The sequence below is a fragment of the Leucoraja erinacea genome, chromosome 18, assembly GCF_028641065.1.
Source record: "Leucoraja erinacea ecotype New England chromosome 18, Leri_hhj_1, whole genome shotgun sequence".
NCBI lineage: Eukaryota > Metazoa > Chordata > Chondrichthyes > Rajiformes > Rajidae > Leucoraja > Leucoraja erinaceus.
The window spans coordinates 3,421,901-3,448,358 of record NC_073394.1 but is presented as its reverse complement, the minus strand read 5'-3'; the positions used below and the strand labels follow the sequence as shown (position 1 = coordinate 3,448,358).

At 47.2% G+C, this 26,458-nt stretch overlaps 1 protein-coding gene across 6 annotated transcripts in view; it reads left to right on the top strand.

The window, feature by feature from the left end:
- Positions 1-26,458, top strand: part of LOC129705570 (anoctamin-5-like) — a 131,108-nt gene that overhangs the window by 27,806 nt on the left and 76,844 nt on the right. For 2 of the 6 annotated variants that reach the window (XM_055649164.1, XM_055649166.1), the window contains exon 2: positions 14,658-14,728. The exons of 1 other annotated variant lie outside the window; for it this stretch is intronic. In XM_055649164.1, coding sequence (XP_055505139.1) covers positions 14,658-14,728 — 71 coding nt within the window. Of the gene's footprint in view, positions 1-10,087; positions 10,127-14,657; positions 14,729-23,775; positions 24,213-26,458 lie in introns of those variants that run through there. 3 more of the 6 variants (XM_055649170.1, XM_055649169.1, XM_055649168.1) reach the window with 3 other exon arrangements.

Below are 26,458 nucleotides of genomic sequence, written 5' to 3'. Positions count from 1 at the left end.
ATCTAGCTCTCTCTTGAAAGTATCCAGAGAACTGGCCTCCACTGCCCTCGGAGAATTCCCCAGACTCACAACTCAAAGGTCTCCAGTGAGGTAAATGTGAGTTCAGAACCCTCTAGCTGATGAGAGGACCGTTTATTAATAATAATAATATATTTTATTATCATTGCACGTCAGTGCAGCGAGATTTAGTGTGCAGCTCCAACCAGTGAAAAAGAAAAGTAAAATAAATAAGCTGTGTGTCGTGACCATCTGAGGGAGACAGTCCAGGGGGGATGGGGGGCACTCAGCAGGGCCGGTTCAGAGCCGCTATAGCTCTTGGAATAAAGCTGTTTCTGAGTCTGGAGGTTCGGGCGTAGAAGACCTTGTAATGTCTGCCGGAGGGAAGTAGTTCGAACAGTCCGTTACAGGGGTATGATAGAAACATAGAAATTAGGTGCAGGAGTAGGCCATTCGGCCCTTCGAGCCTGCACCGCCATTCAATATGATCATGGCTGATCATCCAACTCAGTATCCCGTACCTGCCTTCTCTCCATACCCCCTGATCCCCTTAGCCACAAGGGCCACATCTAACTCCCTCTTAAATATAGCCAATGAACTGTGGCCTCAACTCCCCTCTGTGGCAGAGAGTTCCAGAGATTCACCACTCTCTGTGTGAAAAAAGTTCTTCTCATCTCGGTTTTAAAGGGTTTCCCCCTTATCCTTAAGCTGTGAATGATGAGTCTTTATAGATGCTGACGGCCTTCCTGAGGCACCGTGTGTGGTCGATGCCCTCCAAGGCTGGCAGCTGTATCCCAATAATCCTCTGCGCTCTGTGGACGACGCGCTGAAGAGCTCTCCTCTCCGCCTCCGTGCAGCTGCGATACCACACAGAGATGCCATACGTTAATATGCTCTCTGTGGTGCAGCAGTAGAAGGTTGTCGGCAGCTGTTGGGGCAGACCAGTCTTTTTAAATGTCCTCAGGAAGAACAGTCGTTGCTGTGCCTTCTTGACCAGCGCAGCGGTGTTGGTGGACCATGTGAGCTCCTCTGAAATGTGAGTGCCCAGACACTTAAAGCTGGACACTCTCTCCACACTGTCCCCGTAGATGGAGATTGGGGCGTATTCTCCATTATGGGACCTCCTGAAGTCAATAATCAGCTCCTTGGTCTTGGAGGTGTTTAGTGACAAGTTGTTACGTGTGCACCAGTCCGCCAGGTTCTGCACCTGTCTGGTTTATAGCTGATTGTCGGAAATAAAAACCCTAGGAACTTCACTTTCCATACATGTTACAATAAAGTACCATTCCATCATCTCCTTGTCTGGTTCAGACATTTTCAGTTAGTTTGGGACTGAGCTTATGCGTAGAAATTTTGTTTTTGTGTCGTGATACACCGCGGAAACAGGCCCTTCGGCCCAACAGGTCCGCGCACACCTGCGATCCCCGCCCATCAACACTAATCTACACACACTAGGGGCAATTTACAATTATTACCAAAGCAAATTAAGCCACAAACCTGCACGTCTTTGGAGTGTGGGAGGAAACCGGAATACAGAGAGAAAAGCCACGCAGGTCACGGGGAGAACGTGCAAACTCCGTACAGACAGCACCCGTAGTCGGGATCGAACCCGGGTCTCTGGCGCTGTGAGGCAGAACCTCTACATCAGTGCCACCGTGCCACAACAAAATAATTTTCCATGGGCGAACACACGCTGGTGTTTGCTTTCCCAGGGTTCGTTTGAAGGCCACTTTTTTTTTCTGTATATTGAAATGTAAATTTGATTTGGCTTCGTGCCATCTTGCTGATTTCAACGGCAGTCTCGGAGTAAATAGATTACAGTAATTAAAGTGAATCACGTGGCGCGAGCTACGAAAAATGTCCTTGTGATAAGAATTCACTGATGCTTGGTTAAAGCGAATTCAATCATCTTTTACAGAGGAGAGGTTATCTTGTGTGGGCAGGAACTGCAGATGCTGAGTTTAAACCGAAGAGGGACACAAAATGCTGGAGTAACTCAGCAGGGCAGGCAGCATCTCTGTAGAGAAGGAATAATAATAATAATAATACATTTTATTTATGGGCGCCTTTCAAGAGTCTCAAGGACACCTTACAAAAATTTAGTAGGTAGAGGAAAAACATGTAAGGGGAATGAAATAAATAGTAGAGACATGTCTAGTACACAAAGTAAAGACAGAATTCAATACGAAACACAATAATGAAAAGGGAGGGGGACGTGGGGCTAAGGATTGGCAGAGGTGAAGAGATGGGTCTTGAGGCGGGACTGGAAGATGGTGAGGGACACGGAATTGCGGATCAGTTGGGGGAGGGAGTTCCAGAGCCTGGGAGCTGCCCTGGAGAAGGCTCTGTCCCCAAAACTGCGGAGGTTGGACTTGTGGATGGAGAGGAGACCGGCTGATGTGGATCTGAGGGACCGTGAGGGTTGGTAGGGGGAGAGGAGGTCAGTGAGATATGGGGGGGGGGGGCAGATGGTGGAGGGCTTTGTAGGTGAGGATCAGGATTTTGTAGGTGATCCGGTGGGAGATGGGAAGCCAGTGAAGTTGTTTGAGGACTGGAGTGATGTGATGTGATGCCAGGATTTGGTGTGGGTGATGAGTCGGGCGGCTGCGTTCTGGACCAGTTGGAGTCGGTTGATGTAGGTGGAGCTGATGCCAAGAAGAAGTGAGTTGCAATGGGTGACGTCTCGGGTCGAGACCACTTCTTCAGACAGAGAAATATTCCCTTGTTTTCCCTCTCTCTCCATCCCTCCCCCATCCGAGTTCTCTGACCAGCCTGACTCTCCTCCTGATTAAATTTTATCTCTGTATGCTTCGTTGTCGACTTCCCCGAGCGAACGATGATCTATTCTAAATGTTCCTTTAACGTCTCGTTTTCACTCCTTGCCCTTCCATATCTCTGTGTCTCCCTCTTCCCAGACTCTAAGCCAAAAGAAGGGTTTCAACCCGAAATGTCACCTATCCCTTCTCTCCAGAGATGCTGCCTGTCCCGTTGAGTCACTACAGCATTTTGTGTCTATCTTTAAGAATATTCTCTTCCCAGTATTCCTCTTGTTTAGAGGACAAGCCCACAACGGCAATAGATGCCGGAGCCAGCACCGCCATTCAATGTGATCATGGCCGATTATCCCCAATCGGGACCCCGTTCCTGCCTTCTCCCCATATCCCCTGACTCCGCTATCTTTAAGAGCCCTATCCAGCTCTCTCTTGAAAGTATCCAGAGAACCGGCCTCCACCGCCCTCTGAGGCAGAGAATTCCACAGACTCACAACTCTCTGTAAGAAAAAGTGTTTCCTCGTCTCTCTTCTAAATGGCTTACTCCTTATTCTTAAACTGTGGCCCCTGGCTCTGGACTCCCCCAACATCGGGAACATGTCGACCCGAAACGTCACCCATTCCTTCTCTCCAGCGATGCTGCCTGTCCCGCTGAGTTACTCCATTTTGTGTCTATCAGAGTTCATCTCATGGTAGACAAAAATGCTGGAGATACTCAGCGGGTGCAGCAGCATCTATGGAGCGGAGGAAATAGGCAACGTTTCGGGCCGAAACCCTTCCGGGTTTCGGCCCGAAACGTTGCCTATTTCCTTCAGGGTTTCGGCCCGAAACGTTGCCTATTTCCTTCCGGGTTTCGGCCCGAAACGTTGCCTATTTCCTTCGCTCCATAGATGCTGCTGCACCCGCTGAGTTTCTCCAGCATTTTTTGTCTGTCTTTGATTTTCCAGCATCTGTAGTTCCTTCTTAAACAAAGAGTTTATCCCATATTGGGACCTGGAGCAGAATGAAGCCTTGTGCAAACAAAGACAGATTTTGAACCCTGACCTACAGACCATCTATATTTAGAGCATGGAGGAGGGGGAAGCATAGTCGGGGGAAAAAAGATTCTCAAAACTCCAATGTGTTGTATATTAAAAATGTGCTCTCGTTACTATGGCAGATGTAAGCCACTGGCCAGCATTTAATATATAAGCATTCATTGAATTAATAATTCATTGATGCAGAGACAACAACCTGGCTGCTAAAACACCCGGCTTGAGATCTATCTATTCCTTTGGTTTATGTTTCATTTGCAAGAGGAGGATGAAGAGAATATATAAGCATGCAGTATCGACAGGGCAGCACAGTGGTGCAGCGGGTAGTTCCGATGTCTCACGGCGCCAGAGACCTGGGTTTGATCCCGACCTCGAGTGGTTTCTGTGGGAGGTTTTAACTTTCTTCCTGTATGTGACCGCGTGAGGCTTCAACAGGTGCTCTGGTTTCCTCCCACATCCCAAAGACGTGCGGGTTTGCGGGCTAAACGGCCCCTGTAAAGTCACACAGTGCGGAAATGGGTTCTTGGGTCCAACTTGCCCGTACTAGCCCCCACTTACATAGAAATAGAAACATAGAAATTAGGTGCAGGAGTAGGCCATTCGGCCCTTCGAGCCTGCACCGCCATTCAATATGATCATGGCTGATCATCCAACTCAGTATCCCGTACCTGCCTTCTCTCCATACCCCCTGATCCCCTTAGCCACAAGGGCCACATCTAACTCCCTCTTAAATGTAGCCAATGAACTGTGGCCTCAACTACCCTCTGTGGCAGAGAATTCCAGAGATTCACCCCCACTAGCCCCACTAGCCCCCACTAGCCCCACTGGCCCCACTGGCCCCCACTAGCCCCCACTGGCCCCCACTGGCCCCCACTAGCCCCCACTGGCCCCCACTAGCCCCCACTGGCCCCCACTGGCCCCCACTAGCCCCACTGGCCCCCACTAGCCCCCACTGGCCCCCACTGGCCCCCACTGGGCCCCACTGGGCCCCACTGGCCCCCACTGGCCCCCACTAGCCCCACTAGCCCCCACTAGCCCCACTAGCCCACATTTGGCCCATCTCCCTCTAAACATTTCCTAGCAGTGTGTCGGGGAAAAGGCAGGAGAATGGGGTTAGGAGGGAGAAATAGATCAGCCATGATTGAATGGCGGAGTAGACTGATGGGCCGAATGGCCTAATTCAGCTCCTATTACTTATCACCTTATTACCTATCTATACATATGTCCAAATGTATTTTAAATGTTGTTATAGTACCTCCTCTGGCAGCTTGTTCCATACTCCAACCACCCTCTGTGTGGACACAGTTGCCCCTCAGGTTCCTATTCAATCTTTCCCATCTCACCTTAGACCTATGTCCTGTACTTCACGATTCCCCGACTCTGGGTAAAAGTGTCGGGAGTGGATGAGCAAGTGGGATAAATTGTGGAAGGACATTCTTGCTATTGAGGGAGTGCAGCGTAGGTTTACCAGGTTAATTCCCGGGATGGCGGGACTGTCATATGCTGAGATTGGAGCGGCTGGGCTTGTACACTCTGGAGTTTAGAAGGATGAGAGGGGATCCTATTGAGACATATAAGATTATTAAAGGTTTAGACACACTAGAGGCAGGAAACATGTTCCCGATGTTGGGGGAGTCCAGAACCAGGGGACCACGGATTAAGAATAAGGAGTAAGCCATTTATAACGGAGATGAGGAAACACTTTTTCACAGAGAGTTGTGAGTCTGTGGAATTCTCTCCCTCAGAGGGCGGTGGAGGCAGGTTCTCTGGATACTTTCAAGAGAGAGCTAGATAGGGCTCTTAAAGATAGCGGAGTCAGGGGATACGGGGAGAAGGCAGGAACGGGGTACTGATTGTGGATGATCAGCCATGATCGTATTGAATGGCGGTGCTGGCTCGAAAAGCCGAATGGCCTACTCCTGCACCTATTGTCTATTGATAATATCGAATTAATGTGAACGAGTGATCGATGGCCAGCATGGATTCAGTGGGCTGAACGGCCTGTTTCCATGCTGTAACTTTAAATCGACGAACATTGCAAATCCCCAGTTGCCCTCGACACTCTAAAATCCGCAAATATCCGTCTGATCTCTAGAGTCATTTCTGCCATTTATTTCATATCAATAATTCAAAGATTTTTAAGAGCTTATTCTTTATTCTTCCAGCCCACTTTATATCTTGGGTATGATTTGCAATTTGGCCCAGCTCCCATATTATGAATAGACTTTAACCTATAAGGACTATAAGGACACAAGAGTGCTGGAGTAACTCAGTGGGTCAGGCAGCATCTGTGGAGAACGTGGATAGGTGACGTTTCACAGAGTGCTGGAGTAACTCAGCGGGTGCAGCAGCATCTATGGAGCTAAGGAAATAGGTAACGTTTCGGGTCGAAACCCTTCCGGGTTTCGGCCCGAAACGTTGCCTATTTCCAGAAGGGTTTCGGCCCGAAACGTTGCCTATTTCCTTCGCTCCATAGATGCTGCTGCACCATAACTCAGCGGGTCAGGCAGCATCTGTGGAGAGCAGGGATAGGTGACGTTTCACAGAGTGCTGGAGTAACTCAGCGGGTCAGACAGCATCTGTGGAGAACGTGGATAGGTGACGTTTCACAGAGTGCTGGAGTAACTCAGTGGGTCAGGCAGCATCTGTGGAGAACATGGATAGGTGACGTTTCACAGAGTGCTGGAGTAACTCAGCGGGTCAGACAGCATCTGTGGAGAACATGGATAGGTGACGCTTGGGGTCGGCACCCTTCTTCAGACTGAAGAACCCCGACTTAAAATATTTTATCACCTATCCATGTTCTCCAGAAATGTTGAAACAGGAGAAACAGGGAACTGCAGATGCTGGTTCACACACCAAAGGACACAAGGTGCTGGAATATCTCTAGATACCATGCGTTTGAAAAACCATGAAAATACTTACCTGCAGGAAGGAACTGCAGATGCTGGTTTATACCGAAGATAGACACAAAATGCTGGAGTAACGCAGCTGCTAAGACAGCATCTCTGGAGAAAAGGAAAAGGTGACGTCTCGGGTTGGAAACCTGCTTGTACTTATAGTTTAACGACAATATAATTTACCAGTAATAGAAACAGCATGGAAAGGTGACATTTTATAGACAATAGACAATACGTGCAGGAGTAGGCCATTCGGCCCTTCGAGCCAGCATCACCATTCAATGTGATCATAGCTAATCATCCCCAATCAGTACCCCGTTCCTGCCTTCTCCCCATATCCCCTGACTCCGCTAGCTTTAGGAGCCCTATCTCTTGAAAGTATCCAGAGAATCGGCCTCCACCGCCCTCTGAAGCAGAGAATTCCACAGACTCACAACTCTCACAGAGAAAAAGTGTTTCCTCGTATCCGTTCTAAATGGCTTACCCCTTATTCTTAAACTGTGTGTGGCCCCTGGTTCTGGACTCCCCCAACATCGGGAACACGTTCCCTGCCTCTAGCGTGTCCAGACCTTTAATAATCTTATATGTTTCAATAAGATGCCCTCTCATCCTTCTAAACTCCACAGTGTACAAGCCCAGCCGCTCCATTCTCTCAGTTTTGGTTTGAAAACCTTCTCATGAGATGCTGCCCGACCCGCTGAGTTACTCCAGCACGTTGTGCCCTTTAGTGTAAATCAACATCTGCAGTTCATTTGTTTCCACTGCTCGTAGACAATCAGTTTCTTTCAACAATGTGTCTAGACAGAAAAGAGAGTGTCATTAAGGACTAGTGTACAAGCAACGCTGGGCAGTTTGTGTGTGTGTGTGTAAACCTTATCTTAAGCCAGTTGTGGAAAAGAATGCACATGTCCCAGCTCCAAGCTGGGGGAGGGGGGGGGGGGAGAGAGAGAGAGAGAGAGAGAGAGAGAGAGAGAGAGAGAGAGAGACGCACAGAGACAGAGAAAGAGAGAAACGTCTGCTGATGAATGCGGCCTGCGGTGTGTATGACTAATCCTCACTGTAAACCCGGCACCATGGCAACCGAGATGGCAGCAGCCTCCAGTGGAATGTCTGGCAACAGAGCAGGGGAGAGAGAGAGAGAGAAAGATATTCAGGGCAGGAATTGCAGGAGCCGGTTTAAGCCGCAGAAAGACACAAAATGCTGGAGTAACTCAGCGGGACAGGCAGCATCTCTGGAGAGAAGGAATGGCTGACGTCTTGGGCCGAGACCACTTCTTCAGACAGAGAAATATTCCCTTGCTTTCCCTCTCTCTCCATCCCTCCCCCATCCTAGACTCTGACCAGCCTGTCCCTCCTCCTGATTACATTTTGTCTCTGTATGCTTCCTTGCCACCTTCCCCGAGCTAACAACGATCTAACAATTGCTCCCCTTTGATGCCTTGTTTTCACTCCTTTCCCTTCCATATCTCTGTGTCTCCCTCTTCCCTTACTCTCAGCCTGGAGAAAGGGGCTCGACCCGAAACACCACCCATTCCTTCTCTCCAGAGATACTGCCTGTCCCGCTGAGCTACTCCAGCATTTTGTGTCTATCTTTAAGAATATTCACTTCCCAGTATTCCTCTTGTTTAGAGGACAAGTCCACAAAGACAATAGACAACAGGTGCAGGAGTAGGCCATTCGGCCCTTCGAGCCAGCACCGCCATTCAATGTGATCATGGCTGATCATCCCCAATCAGTACCTAGTTCCTGCCTTCTCCCCATATCCCCTGACTCCGCTATCTTTAAGAGCCCTACCTTAAGAGCATCTTAAGATCATCTCTCTTTAAAATTTCCTTGCACAGATGCTGTCTGACCCGCTGAATTCTCTGCCTCCTGAGGGCGGTGGAGGCCGGTTCTCAGGATACTTTCAAGAGAGAGAGCTAGATAGGGGATATGCAGGGGATATGGGGAAAGGCAGGAACTGGATACTGATTGGGGATGATCAGCCATGATCTCATTGAATGGCGGCGCTGGCTGGAAGGGCCGAATGGCCTATTCCTGCACCTAATATATATTGTCTATTGAAATGGTATTAGCTTATTAGGGGGCCATCTTGGTTGATATTGACAAGTTGGGTCAAACGGCCAAGTTTGGGGTCAGGACCCTTCTTCGGACTGAAGGGGCGGGATATCGGGCTGAATGATAAATGCTTCCTGAATTGGGAGAAGCTGCAGGAATGATGTATCGCTGCTGCTCTGAAAATCGAGAGCCCTCATTGTTCCTCCTGTTAATACACCTTGATGTCAAGAGTCAAGAATATTATTGTCATGTGTCCCAGACAGAACAATGAAATCCTTACTTGCAGCAGCACAACACAATGTGTAAACATAGTACACTGTAACCGATACAATAAATGGGAAAAAAATTCAGTACACACACACACATGTATATACGCAAACACACATGCACACACACACATATACACACGCATACATACGTACCCATAAAAAACAAACAATAATAATAGTGCAATAATAACAATAGGTGCAGGAGTAGGCCATTCGGCCCTTGAGCCTCCGCCGCCCTCTGAGGCAGAGAATTCCACAGACTCACCACTCTCTGTGTGAAAAAGTGTTTCCTCATCTCCGTTCTAAATGGCTTACCCCTTATTCTTAAACTGTGGCCCCTGGTTCTGGACTCCCCCAACATCGGGAACATGTTTCTTGCCTCTAGCATGTCCAAACCCTTAATAATCTTATATGTTTCAATAAGATACCCTCTCATCCTTCTAAATCCAGGACAAGGGGTCACAGCTTAAGGATAAGGGGGGAATCCTTTAAAACCGAGATGAGAAGAACTTTTTTCACACAGACAGTGGTGAATCTCTGGAACTCTCTGCCACAGAGGGTAGTTGAGGCCAATTCATTGGCTATATTTAAGAGGGAGTTAGATGTGGCCCTTGTGGCTAAGGGGATCAGAGGGTATGGAGAGAAGGCAGGTACGGGATACTGAGTTGGATGATCAGCCATGATCATATTGAATGGCGGTGCAGGCTCGAAGGGCCGAATGGCCTACTCCTGCACCTAATTTCTATGTAAATTCCAGAGTATACAAGCCCAGCCGCTCCATTCTCTCCACACTAACAATAATAGTCAATGTAGTTCAGAGCTTAATGGAGGTTGTAGTGTTTAATAGCCTGATGGCTGTAGGGAAGAAGCTGCTCCTGAACCTGGACGTTGCAGTTTTCAGGCTCCTGTACCTTCTTCCCGATGACAGGGAGGAAATGAGTGAGAGTTTTGCTCTCGACTGCAAACCTTTTTTAATCTGCACAGGTGCCGCGGATTTAAACAGCACTCGTTTTAATTCCCTCGCTCAACCTAATGTTTTGTCTTTCTCTCCCTTGAAGATATTGGGCTTATTTCTGGCTTTCCAACGGACTCACCAGGTAGAGAGTGTGGCTTCTGTGCAAGTGCCTTTGTCCGTTAACTGTCTCTTTTATAGTTGTCCAAGTTTTGTGAAAGTTGGTGTTGTTGTTGGTGATAATTAGTTGGTTTTACTCTTTGTGGCTCGTCGTCTTGTGCTGTTCCTGCATTTTGAACAAATTCCATAATTCCCGTATTATGGAACATCCCAATTCCATAATTGGAATTTTTCCAATTATCAAGCCTTGAAATTGTGTGCTAAAAATATTTAGTGCTTTAGTGTCAGAAATGTGTTGACTGTGACAAAGCAATTGTGGTTTTATCTTGATGTTTTCTTGTTTCGACTAGACCCCAAACAATGGTATCTCTATCACCTGGGGAATGCCCCAATGTTCTTCTGAGGCAATTTGCAGACAAAACAGGCGATGTTCAGTCAAGCTATGGGTATTTCTCAAGTGTGGGGGGGAAGAGAATACTTAACATGTTGAATTGTCACAGTGATCGGTTGAACAGGATAAGTAAGTCACTGAGCCTACCTGATCTCCAGGTTGCCAAACACTTTAACTCCCCCTCCCATTCCCACACTCATCTTTCTGTCCTGGGCCTCCTCCAATGTCGGAGAAACAGCATCTCATATTTAACATGGGCAGCTTACACCCCAGCGGTATGGACATTGACTTCTCTAACTTCAAGTAGCTCTTGCTTTCCCTCTCTCTCCATCCCTCCCCCATCCTAGTTCACCGACAGTCCTGCTGATTAAATGTTACCTTTATCTGCTTCATTGCCACCTTCCCCTAGCTTACAATGATGTATTTGTTCTTTGTATGTATTTATTAAAATGTATTTATACATTTTCCTTGATTAGACATCCCTTCTGATGTTTTGTTTTCACACCTTAACCTTCCATATCTCTGTGTCTCCCTCTACCCCGACTCTCAGTCTGAAGAAGGGTCTGGACCCGAAACGTCACCCACTCCTTCCATCCAGGAATGCTGCCTGTCCCGCTGAGTTACTCCAGCACTTTGTGTCTATCTTCAGGATAAGTAAACCATTACAAAGAACTGCTTTTTCAAGATGGCAGGCAGGCAGAAACAATTTTTAAAAAAAAAAAACAGAATATCATTGAACAACCTAAAATTGTACATGGCAGCACAGCACACAGTAGTTGAGTTGCTGCCTCATGGCACCAGAGACCCGGGTTCAATCCTGACTACGGTTGCTGTCTGCATGGAACTTGTACGTTCTCTCCGTGACCAGCGTGGCTTTTCTCCGGGCGCTCCGGTTTCCTCCCACACTCCAAAGATGTACAGGTTTGTAGGTTAATTGGCTTCGATAAAATTATAAATTGTAGGATAGTGCGAGTGAACGGGGGCGATCGCTGGTCGGCGCGGACTCTTTGGGAAGAAGCTGTAACGCCTAAAAAACTTGTGCTGCAAACCTCCAGCACGTGCGATAAATCTGGGAACAGAGGTTTAAAATGAAGACATTCTGAGAACCTTCGGACTGCTTTCCTGTTCAGCCTGTTCTTGGTTTGACTGCACAGCCTGTTCATCTCAATTGTCATCCACTAAATATTATCTGAATGATTGCCATCTTTCCTCTCTAAATGTAGAGACGTTGCACTTTACAAAATCCAATTAGAAGGATTTGATGAGGCTCCACTATGTACAGGGCCTGGCCAATAGCCTTCACTGCATTGATTTGTGGTGAGGGGGGTTGGGCTAAATTGATTTTTAGACCATTTCCCAGCGACAATAAAAAAAACCTCTCCCTTGCTGGGGAAACGGCGAGAGAACCGACAAAGCCCAGACGAAGAAACATTCAAAGGTATTATTGTCTTTTGGTTTAAGGCCTTGTCTGTTTTAAGAAAGAAAGCAGTGGGTATGTTTCGCCATTAATGTGTGTGCCTTACTGATTGGAAATATTAGAGTTGACCAGAATTATCCTGAGTCTGGTTGAGAGATACAGCGCGGAAACAGTGCCCTTTGTCCTACCGAGTCCGCGCCGACCAGCGATCACCCGATTACACCGGTCCTACTAGGGACAATTTTACAGAGGCCCTTTAACCTGCAAACCCGCACGTCTTTGGATTGTGGGAGGAAACCCTCGGGGAGAACGTACAAACTCCGTAGAGGCAGCACCCGTAGTCAGGATCGAACCCGGGTCTCTGGCGCTGTGAGGCAGCAACTCTACCGCTGTGCCACCGTGATGCCCCATGTGTTCTGCATTCTGCCAGTATTCTTTGTTCTAAATGTCCACACTTAGCTTGCGAGATATATATATATATATGTGTGTGTGTGTGTATATATAATATATATATATATATATATATATGTGTGTGTATATATATATATATGTGTATGTATGTATATATGTATATGTGTATGTATAACATAATATGATAAAAGTGCTTCAACTGCTCAGTGAGTCCTCCTGTCCCCGTTCCTATCTCCTCCAGTTGAACTCTGCTTGAAGTGGGAGACAGAGAATAGAGCATTCTGCGAATCCCTCTGTTGATATAATTCTCTCGTATAACCTTAAGGAATCCTTAAATCATCTTGATCTGATGTGTAAAGATGGCCACTCCTTCGCCATGGCAGCTGTATCCGACGCCCTTGAAACTGGAGCGTCGAGGTTGAGGAGAGACCTGATGGTAATGAAGGACATCAGTTCTAGAGATACAGCGCTGAAGCAGGCCCTTCGGCCCATTGAGACTGCACCGACCAGCGACCTCCGCCCATTAACACTATGCTGCACAAACAAGAGGGACACTTTTTACATTTACACCAAGCCAATTAACAATACAAAACTTGAATCAAGATTTTAATTTAATTGTCACATGTACCGATTAAGGTACAGTGAAATTTGTACGTCTTTGGAGTGTGGGAGGAAACCGGAGCTCCCGGAGAAAACCCACGCAGGTCACGGGGAGAACGTACAAACTCCGTACAGGCAGCTCCCGCAGTCAGGATCGAACCCGGTTCGCTAGCGCTGTGAGGCAGCAACTCTACCGCTGAGACACCGTGCCGACATTGAAAGGGTAGAGATTCAGAACCTTTATTCCCCCCCCCCCCCCCCTCCCCCCCACCACAGTGTGGAAATATTAATGACTAGAGAGCAGAGCTTTAAAACGAGAAGTGCAACATTTACAGGAGATGTGTGGGGATAAGATGTTTTTTTACACAGTGGGTGGTGGGTGCCTGGAACTTGGTGTCGGGGGGTGGTGGGGTGGAGGCGGTTGTTATAGGGACATCCAAGGGATAGGCACGTGGATATGCAGGGAATGTTGGAATATGGGTGATGTGCAGGCTGAGGGAGATTAGTTTAAACTGGCATCATGTTTGGCATTAGAGGGGATTAGTAACATTCAAGTTGGCATCATGGTGAGCCTAAGGGCTGTACTTCGATATGTTCTAAACCCTCTCTGCTCCAAATCTTCATCGGCAGATTCATGGGGTGGGGGGTGGTCAAAGATGAACTGTCTGCACCCCAATTCTGTAGCTTCAATTGCCATCATAGGGCACTATGGTGGCGCAGCGGTAGAGTTGCTGCCTCACAGCGCCAGAGACCCGGGTTCCATCCCCACTACGGGCGCCGTCTGTACGGGGTTTGTACGTTCTCCCCGTGACCTGCGTGGGTTTCCTCCGGTTTTGTAGGTTTCCATCCTGTGACTTTCAATCATTCCATTCAAAAACTTCAGATAGACATAAAAAGCTGGAGTAACTCAGCAGGTCAGGCAGCATCTCTGGAGAGAAAAGGAATAGGTGACATGTCGGGACCCTTCTTCAGAAACTTAGCTTCAGTGCCAGGAGACCAACTCGATTGACAATAGACAATAGGCAATAGGTGCAGGAGTAGGCCATTCGGCCCCTAAAGCCAGCATGGGCCATTCAATGTGATCATGGCTGATCATCCCCAATCAGTACCCCGTTCCTGCCTTCTCCTCATATCCTCTGACTCCGCTATCTTTAAGAGCCCTATCTAGCTCTCTCTTGAAAGTATCCAGAGATTGCGATTTTAGCTTTAACATTGTTTTTTCTTCCCCTACATGGAAGGTGCACATCTGTATTTGTGTAACTATATGTGGCCCTAAGGGGATCAGGGGGTATGGAGAGAAGGCAGGTACGGGATACTGAGTTGGATGATCAGCCATGATCATATTGAATGGCGGTGCAGGCTCGAAGGGCCGAATGGCCTACTCCTGCACCTAATTTCTAAGTTTCTATAGTGTCATAGAGCGATACAGTGTGGAAACAGGCTCTTCAGCCCAACTTGCCCACAATGGCTAACATGTCCCATCTACACGAGTCCCACCTTGGCCCATATGCCTCCAAACCCGTCCTATGCATGTACCTGTGGGGAAATGCTTTGCCTATTGCTGTTGTCTTCTTATTGAACTCAATGTATTGGCTGAAGGATCTGAAAGAAAACTTATTGGATTTTGCGTTGAGAAGTATATTTTGTTATGTGGAATGGTGTAATTGCAAATGTCTGAGCCCCATTTGTGTTGGCAGAATACTCATGTCGAGCCTCTCTATTCCCTCTGCTCTGTAGGTGAGGATAATGGGCCGTGCTATGATCCCTCCAATGGTACAAGAGAACCGGGAACTCCAAGTAATTCAGAGGTAATTGTCGCTGTTTCCTCACTTCCTGTAGCTCCGCAAACCGGCAATATCGGGAAATAGCTTTCAGGTTGTGACTTATGATTTGCAGTGCTGATAATGTGTCAGCTTTTCACCATGTATCAGAAGCAAAGACAGTGGGCTGAAGGACACAGAGTGCTGGAGTAATTCAGCGGGTCAGGCAGCATCTGTGGAGAACATGGATAGGTGACGTTTCACAGAGTGCTGGAGTAACTCAGCGGGTCAGGCAGCATCTCTGGAGAGAAAGAATGGGTGACGTTTCGGGTTGAGACCCTTCTTCAGACTGATGTGGAGATGGGGGAGGGGCGGGAACCCGCCCCTCCCCCACCTCCACATCAGTCTGAAGAAGGGTCTCGACGTCAGTCTGAAGAAGGGTCGTCAGGTAGGCATCGTGGCATTTACACTAGCAACCCAGCCACTTCTCTGCCGGAGATGAGAACAAAAGTGGACACAGAGTGCTGGAGTAACTCAGCGGGTCAGGCAGCATCTGTGGAGAACATGGATAGGTGACGTTTCACAGAGTGCTGGAGTAACTCAGCGGGTCAGGCAGCATCTGTGGAGAACATGGATAGGTGACGTTTCACAGAGTGCTGGAGTAAACTCAGCGGGTCAGGCATCATTTTTGGATAACATGGATAGGTGTCTTTTCACAGAGTGCTGGAGTAACTCAGCGGGTCAGGAGAACATGGATAGGTGACCCTTCTTCAGAGTGTGGAGTTCAGTTTATCTCTGGAGAACATGGATAGGTGACGTTTCGGGAGGGGACCCTTCTTCAGACTGTGAGTTCAGTTTAGTTTATGTAACGAGTACAGTGAAATGCTTTTGTTGCGTGCTAACCAGCCAGCGAAAAGACAATATGTGATTGCAATTGAGCCATTTACAGTCTATAGATGAGTCTGAAGAAGGGTTTCGGCCTGAAACGTCGCCTATTTCCTTCGCTCCATAGATGCTGCTGCACCCGCTGAGTTTCTCCAGCATTTTTGTCTACCTACAGTCTATAGATACTTGATGAGGGAATAACGTGTAGTACGATACGATACGGTAGAACTTTATTTATCCCAGGGGGGAAATTAATTTGCTGACTCATTAAAAAAACACAAAATACATGAAACATGAAACGTTGGGGATGTGCAAAGATTGAGGGGGGCGGGGTGGTCAGTCTCAGGCTCAGTCTACCCCACGACAGAAGGGGGGCTTCTAAAGTTTGATAGCCACCGAGAAGAATGTTCACAAGGTTATTCCTGTGGCGTTCTGCCATGTAGTACAGTAAAGTCCAATCAAGGATAGTCCGAGGTTCACCAATGAGGTAGATAGTAGTTCAGGACTGCGATCTGGTTGGATAAACTGAGTAGACTGAGTTGGACAACTATTGGCCAGGCCATTATATTTTTGATGTAAAATGTCAAATATTATTTACAAGATAATGTAAGATTAGGAATAAGCAAGGTGAGAGAGAGGAACCATGTGTTCCTGAGGTTTTTGCTCCTAGATTCCTCTTTTTATAACAAGGGGACATTGTTATTCTTCAGAACTTGATCACCGTGTTAAGGTTATTGAACAGTTAAACAATCTAATCTGAAGAAGCGAACCGACCCGAAACGTCACCTCTCCATGTTCTCCAGAGATGCTGCCTGACCAGCTGAGTTAACAGACAATAGACAATAGGTGCAGGAGTAGGCCATTCGGCTTCAAGCCAGCACCGCCATTCAATGTGATCATGGCTGATCATTCACAATCAGTACCCCGTTCCTGCCTTCTCCCCATATCCCCTGACTCCACTATCTTTAAGAGCCCTATCAAGTTCTCCCTTGAAAGTATCCAGAGAACCGGCCTCCACCGCCCTCAGAAGCAGAGAATTCCAGACACACTGTGAGTTTCTCTAGCATTTTTGTCCACCTTGTCAACTCTCTGTGTGAAAAAAGTGTTTCCTCATCTCCATTCTTAATGGCTTACCCCTTATTCTTAAACTGTAGCCCCTGGTTCTGGACTCCCCCAACATCGGGAACATGTTTCCTGCCTCTAGCGAGTCCAAACCTTTAATAATCTTATATGTTTCAAGAAGGTTCCCTCTCATCCTTCTAAATTCCAGAGTGTTCAAGCCCAGCCGCTCCATTCTCTCAGCATATGACAGTCCCGCCATCCTGGGAATTAACCTTGTAAACCTTTGCTGGGGAGAAGGCAGGAACGGGGTACTGATTGGGGATGATCAGCCATGATCACATTGAATGGCGGTGCTGGCTCGAAGGGTCGAATGACCTTCTCCTGCACCTATTGTCTATTGTCTATTGAGGGGGATGGATTAGGTACATGCAGGTCAGAGTTGGTTTTGGCATCATGTTCGGCACAGATGTTGTGGGCCGAAGGGCCTGGTCCTTTGTACTGTTCTGTTTTTCGTAGCAATCTTCGGACATTTGTGCCGTAAACCGTGGGACTGAGACAATTGTTGAAGGCATGAAGTGGATGGGGTGGTAAAATTAGACGCTGAAATTAGACTGCTCCTGCTATTAGTCTAGAGATGCAGTGTGGGTAAAGGCCCTTCGGCCCACCGAGTCCGCGCCGACCAGCGATCACCCTGCGCACTAGCACGACCCTACACACACCAGGGACAATTTACAATTGCACCCAAGCCAATTAACCTACAAACCTGCACGTCTTTGGAGTGTGGGAGGAGACTGGCGTTCTCGATGAAAACTCACGGGGGGAGGGGGAACGTACAAACTCCGTACAGACAAGCACCCGTAGTCGGGATCGAACCTGGGTCCCGGGCGCTGTTAGGCAGCAACTCTACCGCTGTGCCACCTTGCCGCATTGGTTTTCTCGTGTGCCGTGGTGGCTAGTTATTGATCAGGTCCCAGATGGGTTAACTGCGACCTTTACTGGTTACATGGCAATAACACTGATCTCTGCTCCACTGTAGTATTAGTTGGTCCACCAGGTTCTGAATGACCTGTTGCCCTCTAGCCCATACATGCAAGTATATATTGGAAGACTTGCAGGATGGATATATGACCTGCTTTAGTTAGAGTCATAGATTAATACTGTGTGGGAACAGGCCCAACTTGCCCACACTTTAATTCTTCTTCCCATTCCCACACTGACCTTCCTGTCCTGGGTCTCCTCCATTGTCAGAGTGAGGCTAAACGCAAATTGGAGGAACAGCATCCCATATTTCGGACGTGTTTGGGCATGTTACAGGCCAGCGGTATGAATATTGATTTCTCTAACTTCAAATAACCCCGGCATTCCCTCTCTCTCCATCCCTCCCCCACCCAACACCAGCTTCTCGTTCTCACCCAGCACCAGCTTCTCGTTCTCGTTCTCACCCAACAAACAGCTAACAACGGCCTGTTTCCTTTATCATCGTTACTTTTTCGCATATCTTTCATTCATTGTTCTTTAATTCTCGTTTGCACTATCTATATCTCTTGTTTCTCTCTTCCTTGACTGGCCTGAAGAAGGGTCTCGACCCGAAACGTCGCCCATTCCTTCTCTCCAGAGGTGCTGCCTGTCCCGCTGAGTTACTCCAGCTTTTTGTGTCTATCTTCGGTTTAAACCAGCATCTGCAGTTCCTTCACACATATTTCATCTTCAACTTCCGTTAAAAACAAAACAGAACTGTTATTTAGAGATTAGCATGTTGTTATTTGTTGACACTTGGGGCTATAGTTAAATTGCTGTCTAATTTCCTCTGTTTAATCTTCTGACGGTGAAATATTGTGTGATGCACTGACAGAGACAACACGAGAAACTAATTTAATTTTAATCTACTAACTATTAGTTGTCAAATACAGAAGTCTTGTGGGTTGATGGTCACAATATCTCCTTTTGTCTCCTATTTTTATTCCTACTCAAGGATACAATTTATTTTCCCACATTTTCCACCCTTTCCCAAACTTTTTTTTTAAAACAAATTAATTTAGCTTCGAGACACAAGGTGTAAGCAGGCCCTTTGGCCCATCCAAGTCTGCGCTGACCATCCACCATCTTTGTGCTTGTTTTATGTTTTTGCACTTTCACATTGTACACACTAGGGATGACTAACCAACAAACCTGTTTGTCTTTGGGATGTGGGAGGAAACCGGAGCAATTGGAGAAAGACCCCACAGTCACAGGAAGAATGTACAAACTCTGCACAGACCGAGGTCAGGATCGAACCCAGGCTTTTGATGCTGTGTGGCTGCAGTTCTAACAGCTGCGTCACTGTGCCATCCTTAATTAGAGTCATACTGAGTATAGACATGCCCTTCGACCCAATTAGCCCACACCGGCCAGCATGTCCCATCTACACTAGTCCCACCTGCCTGTGTGTGGTCCATATCCCTCTAAACCTGTCCTATCCATGTACCCGTCTAATCTTTTCTTAATCGTTGCGATAGTCCCAGCCTCAACTACCTCCTCTGGCAGCTCATTCCATACACCTACCACCCTTTGTGTAAAAAAAAAAAAAATGTTACCCCTCAGATTCCTATTAAATCCTTCTGTAGACTCTGTGCATCGACCTGATCTATTCCTCTCATGATTTTATACACCTCTATAAGATCACCCTTCATCCTCCTGCGCTCCAAGGAATAGAGACCCAGCCTGCTTAACCTCTCCCTGTAGCTCAGACCCTCGAGTCCTGGCAACATCCTCGTAAATCTTCTCTGCACCCTTTCCAACTGAGTCTCTTTTCCCGTGAGATGGCGCAGCGGTAGAGTTGCCGCCTCACAGCGAATGCAGCGCCCGAGACTCTGGTTCGCTCCCGACCACGGGTGCTGTCTGTACGGAGTTTGCACGTTCTCCCCGTGACCTGCGTGGGTTTTCTCCGAGATCTTTTGTTTCCTCCCACGCTCCAAAGACGTGCAGGTTTGTAGGTTAATTGGCTTGGTAAATGTAAAAAAAAAATGTCCCTAGTGGGTGTAGGATAGTGTTAACGTGCGGGGATCGCTGGTCGGCACGGACCTGGTGGGCTGAGTGGCCTGTTTCTGCGCTGTATCCCAAAACTAAACTAAACTAAATTCTTCCTTCAGATGTTATGCTGTTTTTTATCATGGGCTCAACTATTGGGCGAACGCAGATTTAAACAGCACTATGCTGTGTGTATGATCTCTCTTGTTATAAAGGAGTGGGGTCTGAAGAAGGGTCTCAACCCGAGACGTCGCCCATTCCTTCTCTCCAGAGATGCTGCCCGTCTCGCTGAGTTACTCCAGCATTTTGTGCCTGTCTTTCGGAAATAGACAGTTGGTTGTTTGCATAGTTAACTATTGTGATCCAATATTCTGTCCTTGCTCCTGGTCTGAAGAAGGGTCTCGACCAGAAACGCCATCTATTTCCTTCGCTTCTTCTGTCCCACCCGCTGAGTTTCTCCAGCATCTTCGAGTCTACCTTCGATTTTCCAGCATCTGCAGTTCCTTCTTAAACAAGTGTTCAAGTTGTTGACTTTGTGGGTCAGTGTGACCAGACTTGTTTAGCCTAGCACTGATGGGGAAACCAGGCAAAGCACCCACAGCAGGAAGCTCCCACTGCCAATGGATCCAAGGTGGAAGAAAGAAAGATTTAGTTGGCGTAAAATAGATTAAGCAAAGCTTTTTTTTTTTTTTTTATTAATAACTTTATCTTTGGTTTTCAAGTTATAAACACAAATTTACACAGAACACCAACAAACAGTACAGAATTGTACACAGCTCATATATCCCCCACCCCTCCTCATCCCCAAGGCTAAAAAAAGAGAAAGAGAAAAAAATAATAATAATAGTAATAATTTTAATAAAAATAATAATAATAATAATAATAATTAAAAATAATAAATTAAAAAAACAAGTCTTTGTGTTCAAATGTTACATGTTAACAACAACAGCATAGAAATATATATAAATAATTATGACTGTGGAGATAATATTTTCAGTTAAAGGAAAAATCTTTAATAAAATCTATAAAAGGGTTCCAGGTCCGAGCGATGTTTCTGCGGGCCTTACACTGTTTATACCTGATCTTTTCCAAGGGGAAAAAGTAGCGCCCCTCCTTTAACTACTGCTAAAAAGATGGAGCTTTTTTTGGCTTTCAGTTGAAAAGAATAAGCCTTCAAGCAAGCAATTATGCAAATGATAAAGTATTTTGCATGTCATTTTATAAGCTTACAGTTTGGGGGTGATATTCCAAAGATAGCTGTGTGCAAGTCAGGATTTCTAGTCTGTCTGCAGATATGGGAGAATACCTCAAATATGTTTCCCCAGTAGCTGTAGAGAGAGGGACACATGTCCAAAACATGTCCTACAGAGGCTGGGCTATGGCCACATCTAGGGCAGCCAGGATCTGTGGTAGTAAATATTCTGGCAAGTTTGTCTCTTGAATAATGAAGGCGGTGAAGCACTTTAAATTGGATCAACCCATGGCGTATACACAGCAGAGAGGTTTTTCTCTTTAGACTTTAGAGATACAGGGTGGAAACAGGCCCATCGCTCCCACCGCGGCCTGCAGATTTACCATCAAAGGCTCACAGTCTCGGGAGAGGCGAGTCGGGAGCTCCAATGCCACAGAAGGTTCGACCAGCCCCGAAGCGAGGTACAATCGCCCGGCACGGGGAGCTGACAACGCCTTGAATCGGAGGGCCGAATGCCACCGGCTACAGTCGTCAAGATCGTCCCGCGAGGAATGTGTAGAGACCACTGTCGTGGATGTTCATGATAAAATGTGTTTTTGAGTCTGGTGCTTTTTATTTGTATGACTGACCTGGCCAGTGAAATTCCTCGTATGTTGCAAAACATACTTGGCGAATAAAATCTGATTCGGACTCTGATTCTGACGAGGCACAATCTAACATGTTCACCGAAGCCAATTAACCTACAAACCTGCACGTCTTTGGAGTGTGGGAGGAAACCGGAGCGCCCGGAGAAAACCCACGTGGCCACGGGGGGGCAGAACATGCAATCTCCGCACAGGCAGCACCCGTAGTCAGGATCGAACCTGGGTCTCCGGCGCTGTGAGGCAGCAGGCGCACGGCTGTGCCACTCGACCCAATGCGCCACTGTGCCTTCTACTACCTAATGAGTCTGAAACTAAACTTACCATCAAACTCGAGGAACCGATCCTCGTGCGATCAGATCCTTGACATCCACATCGGCAATCTACGAGCGGCACAAATTGACCACAACGCCTCCTTCCACCGGGTGGCGCCGTCAGCGATGGCAGCCTCGCCAACGGTCTGTCTGTCCTTTTTGTTATTTTCAGTGTGTTGTTAAAGTTTGGGTTTATGTTCTCTGGTTTGTTTTATGTGGGGGGAACTTTTTGTTCAATCTCTCACCTTGCCGGGTAAGCGATTGTTTTCCGGATCGTATCTTTGGTCGCTATGCAGCCTAACATCATGGAGCTGGCGGCCTTGCATCACAGTGAGGAGTGTGGAGGAGTCACTGTGGTGGATGTTGATGTTAAAATGTGTTTTGTGTGTCTTGTGGCTTTTTATTGGTATGACGGTAAATCAAATTCCTCGGACGTTGCAAAACATACTTGGCTAATAAAGTATGATTATGATGGTGAATCTTGATAACCATCAAGACGAGACCACCCCAAGGCTGTGTGCTCAGCTCCTTGCTCTCCACACTCTCCACCCATGACAATAGGTGCAGGAGTAGGCCATTCGGCCCTTCGAGCCAGCACCGCTATTCAGTGTGATCATGGCTGATCATCCCCAATCAGTACCCCGTTCCTGCCTTCTTCCCATCTCCCCCGACTCCGCTATCTTTAAGAGCCCTATCTAGCTCTCTCTTGAAAGCATCCAGAAAACCGGCCTCCACCACCCTCTGAGGCAGAGAATTCCACAGACTCACAACTCTCTGTGTGCAAAAGTCTTTCCTCGTCTCCGTTCTAAACGGCTTACCCCTTATTCTTAAACTGTGTGGCCCCCTGGTTCTCGAAAACAAGTGCAGGAGTAGGCCGTTCCGCTCTTCGAGCCAGCACCGCCATTCAATATGATCGTGGCTGATCATCCAGAGTCAGTACCCCGTTCCTGCCTTCTCCCCATTTCCCTTGATTCCGTTATCCCGAAGAGCTGTAGCCAGACACGGTTCCAACATCTCAAAATTTGCAGATGATACCAGCATCGATGGACAAACAAGGTTGAATGACGAAGGTAGACAAAAATGCTGGAGAAACTCGCCGTTAGTGAGGCAGCATCTATGGAGAGAAGGAATAGCTGACGTTTCGGTTCGAGACCCTTCCTTAGTCTGCGATTTCTCAGTATCCTTATCGGCCTCGATATCTGGAAGCATAAATACCCTACATTATCCTTGAATGGTTCTAACGTAATGGGCCATTTTGAGCTCCACCCTTCCTGAGATAACCTGTTGCCGACCCTGATTTGTTCCTACCTTTTCTCGGCTCTAGTTGTTTTATCCCCACCCCATCCCCCCCCCCCCCCCCCCCCCCCCCCCCCCCCCCTGTACTCTCAGTCTGAGGAAGGGTTCCAACCCAAACTATCACCCATCCTTTATCTCCAGAGATGCAGCGTGACCCACCGAGTTACTCCAGCACTTTGTGTCGATCTAACTTATTCCTCGTAACAAAGACAGACACAAAATGCTGGAGGAACTCAGCGGGACAGGCAGCATCTCTGGAGAGAAGGAGTGGGTGACGTTTCAGGTCGAAACCCTTCTTCAGCCTGATGATTCACCACCCTCTGACTAAAGAAATCAGCTCATGTCCTTGTTCTGTCTGGGACCGATGACGATAAAATACTCGTGTTTGTTTGTTTGTTTGTTTGTTTGTTTGTGTGTGTGTGTGATTGTTAGTGAGTGTGCAAGAGTGATGGTGTAAGTGATGTTGGTGGGTGAGTGTGTGTGTGTGTGGTTGAATGTGGGTGAGTGTGTGTGTGTGTGAGTTGGTGTGAGTGTGTGTGAGTTGGTGAGTGTGAGTTGGCGTGTGTGTATGAGTGTGTGTAAGTGCGTGCATGAGTAAGAGTGTGGGAGTGTCAGTGTGTGTGTGTGTGAGTTGGTGTGGGTGAGTGAGTGTGTGGGTGTGTGTGAGTGTGTGGTGTGGGTGTGTGTGTGTGTGTGAGTTGGTGAGTGTGAGTTGGCGTGTGTGTATGAGTGTGTGTAAGTGCGTGCATGAGTAAGAGTGTGGGAGTGTCAGTGTGTGTGTGTGGGAGTGTTAGTGTGAGTGTGTGCGGGAGTGTCAGTGAGCGTGAGGGAGTGTGTGTGTGTGTGTGAGAGTGATGTGCACACTGACTGCATTCCAGCGAGTCTATGTTCACACACAGTGCAGGCAGCGTGCAGCTGGTGTAGGTGAGGCTGCAGGGTGGGAGGTGATGAGGCCGGCGTACTGCATGGCAAATGCAGCGTTCATTTATATAACTGGAGCTGGTGCATTCCTGAGACTAGGGACTCTGACCAAAAACCCTTCAGCAAATTCCACTCTACAATGTAATTCTTTCAGAAGTTGATGATACTGAGGCCAGTTATGCCTTGTTTGCAAACTATGTCCTAAATAAAGTGAGGTAGGTGGTTTGTCCTTTATGTAACAATTAACCTCTAACACTTAAAGCATTGTGATTTTGCGCATGACTTTTTAAACACGTAACGAATAACGTGAAAGTGTTCTTTTAATTTTTGCTTTCACCCACTCTCCTTACATGGTGTCCAGCTGCCTTAACAATGAGCTGATTAGGAGCTTGAAGCATAGATAGCTCGTTTTTGAAATTTTAACTCCTCCACTCTGCATTATCACAGTTTAAACAAGCCAACTATTTAACTGGTGGAGGCCCAGAGTTGCAGTATGTTAGTTCCTGCTTGGAATTTGGAAGGACTTGAAGAAAAATTTGGAATTAAAAAAAATAATAAAAAAGTCTCCCTTTAGTGAGAAGGTACAGAAGCTTGAAAGCCCGCACCACCAGACTCACAAACAGCTTCTTCCCCTCTGTTATCAGGCTTCTGAACGGCCCTTCCATAAGCTAGGGTACTGTCCGATTCACCTCTACCCCATTGCGGACATTGGACTTTGTCTCTGGAACTGATGCGCTATAATGCTGAGAACTATATTCTGCACTCTGTATCTTCCCCTTTGCTCTGCCTATTGTACTTGAGGATGACTGCATGTCATAGAGTTAGCTGCAGTGAATCACGTTTCTTTGGCAGAATAACAACACTAAAGAAGATATTTGGACAGGTACATGTTGAGGGAAAGTTGTGATGGGGGGGGATATGGGCCAAAAGCGGCAGGTGGGACTGGCATAGATGGGGCAACTTGGTTGGCATGGCAACGTTGGCCCGAGGGCCATGTTTCCTTGCTATGTGACTATGATATAACTTAACAGAAGGTTGTGGAGTCCAAGTCAATGGTTATTTGTAAGGCAGAGATAGAGAGATTCTAGATTAATGGGTGTTGGGGGCTATGGATAATGGGGTTATTAGACAATGGACAATAGGTGCAGGAGTAGGCCATTCGGCCCTTTGAGCCAGCACCGCCATTTAATGTGATCATGGCTGATCATCCCCAATCAGTACCCCATTCCTGCCTTATCCCCATATCCCCTGACTCCGCTATCTTTAAGAGCTCGATCTAGCTCTCTCTTGAAAGTATCCAGAGAACCGGCCTCCACCGCCATCTGAGGCAGAGAATTCCACACTCACCACTCTCTGTGTGGAAAAAGTGTTTCCTCATCTCCGTTCTAAATGGCTTACCCCTTATTCTAAAACTGTGGCCCCTGGTTCTGGACTCCCCCAACATCGGGAACATTGTCACTGTTGTAAGAAAAGTTTTGCTGACTTTAAAGATAGACACAGAGTGCTGGAGTAACTCAGCGGGGGGTCACAGGCAGCATCTCTAGAGAACGTGGACAGGTGATGTTTTGGATTGGGACCCTTCTTCAACCTGACTCAAAACGTCAACTAGCCATTTTCACCGGAAATGCTGCCTGACCCGGTGAGTTACTCTGGTATTTTGTGCCTATCTTTGGTGTAAACCAACATCCGTAAGTTCTTTGCCTCTAGCGTGTCCAAAACCTTAATAATCTTACATGTTTCAATGCATTTCGTTGTCTCTGTACTGTACACTGACAATGACAATAAATTGAATCATTTCATTTTTTCATTTCAAGATTTCCTCTCATCCTTCTTACGAGGGAGAGATAGATTAGCCATGATTGAATGGCAGAGTAGACATGATGGGCCGAATGGCCTAATTCTGTTCCTATCACTTATGAACATATGACACAACCACTCCAGTGAACTCATAGTCACATCATTGTGAAATCTCAGGATTAATCCTGTTCAGTTACCGTAACAATATAACTGGATATCACCGTTGCAATACATACACACCGTTAATTTAGAGGCTTAGAATTTAGATTTGTTCTAATGTCCGAATGGCCTCATTCTGTACTTATGAGCACGAACTTACTGTGAACTTGTATACAATGAACTGCAAACTTAGTCTAGTTTAGAGATACAGCGCGGAAACAGGCCCTTCGGCCCACCGGGTCCGCGCCGACCAGCGGTCCCTGCTATCGCAGATCAACACTATCCTACCGGGGGACAATTTTTACATTTACCAAGCCAATTAACCTACACTCTGTGTCCACTTTTGTTCTCATCTCCGGCAGAGAAGTGGCTGGGTTGCTAGTGTAAATGCCACGATGCCTACCTGACGACCCTTCTTCAGACTGACGTCGAGACCCTTCTTCAGACTGATGTGGAGGTGGGGGAGGGGCGGGTTCCCGCCCCTCCCCCATCTCCACATCAGTCT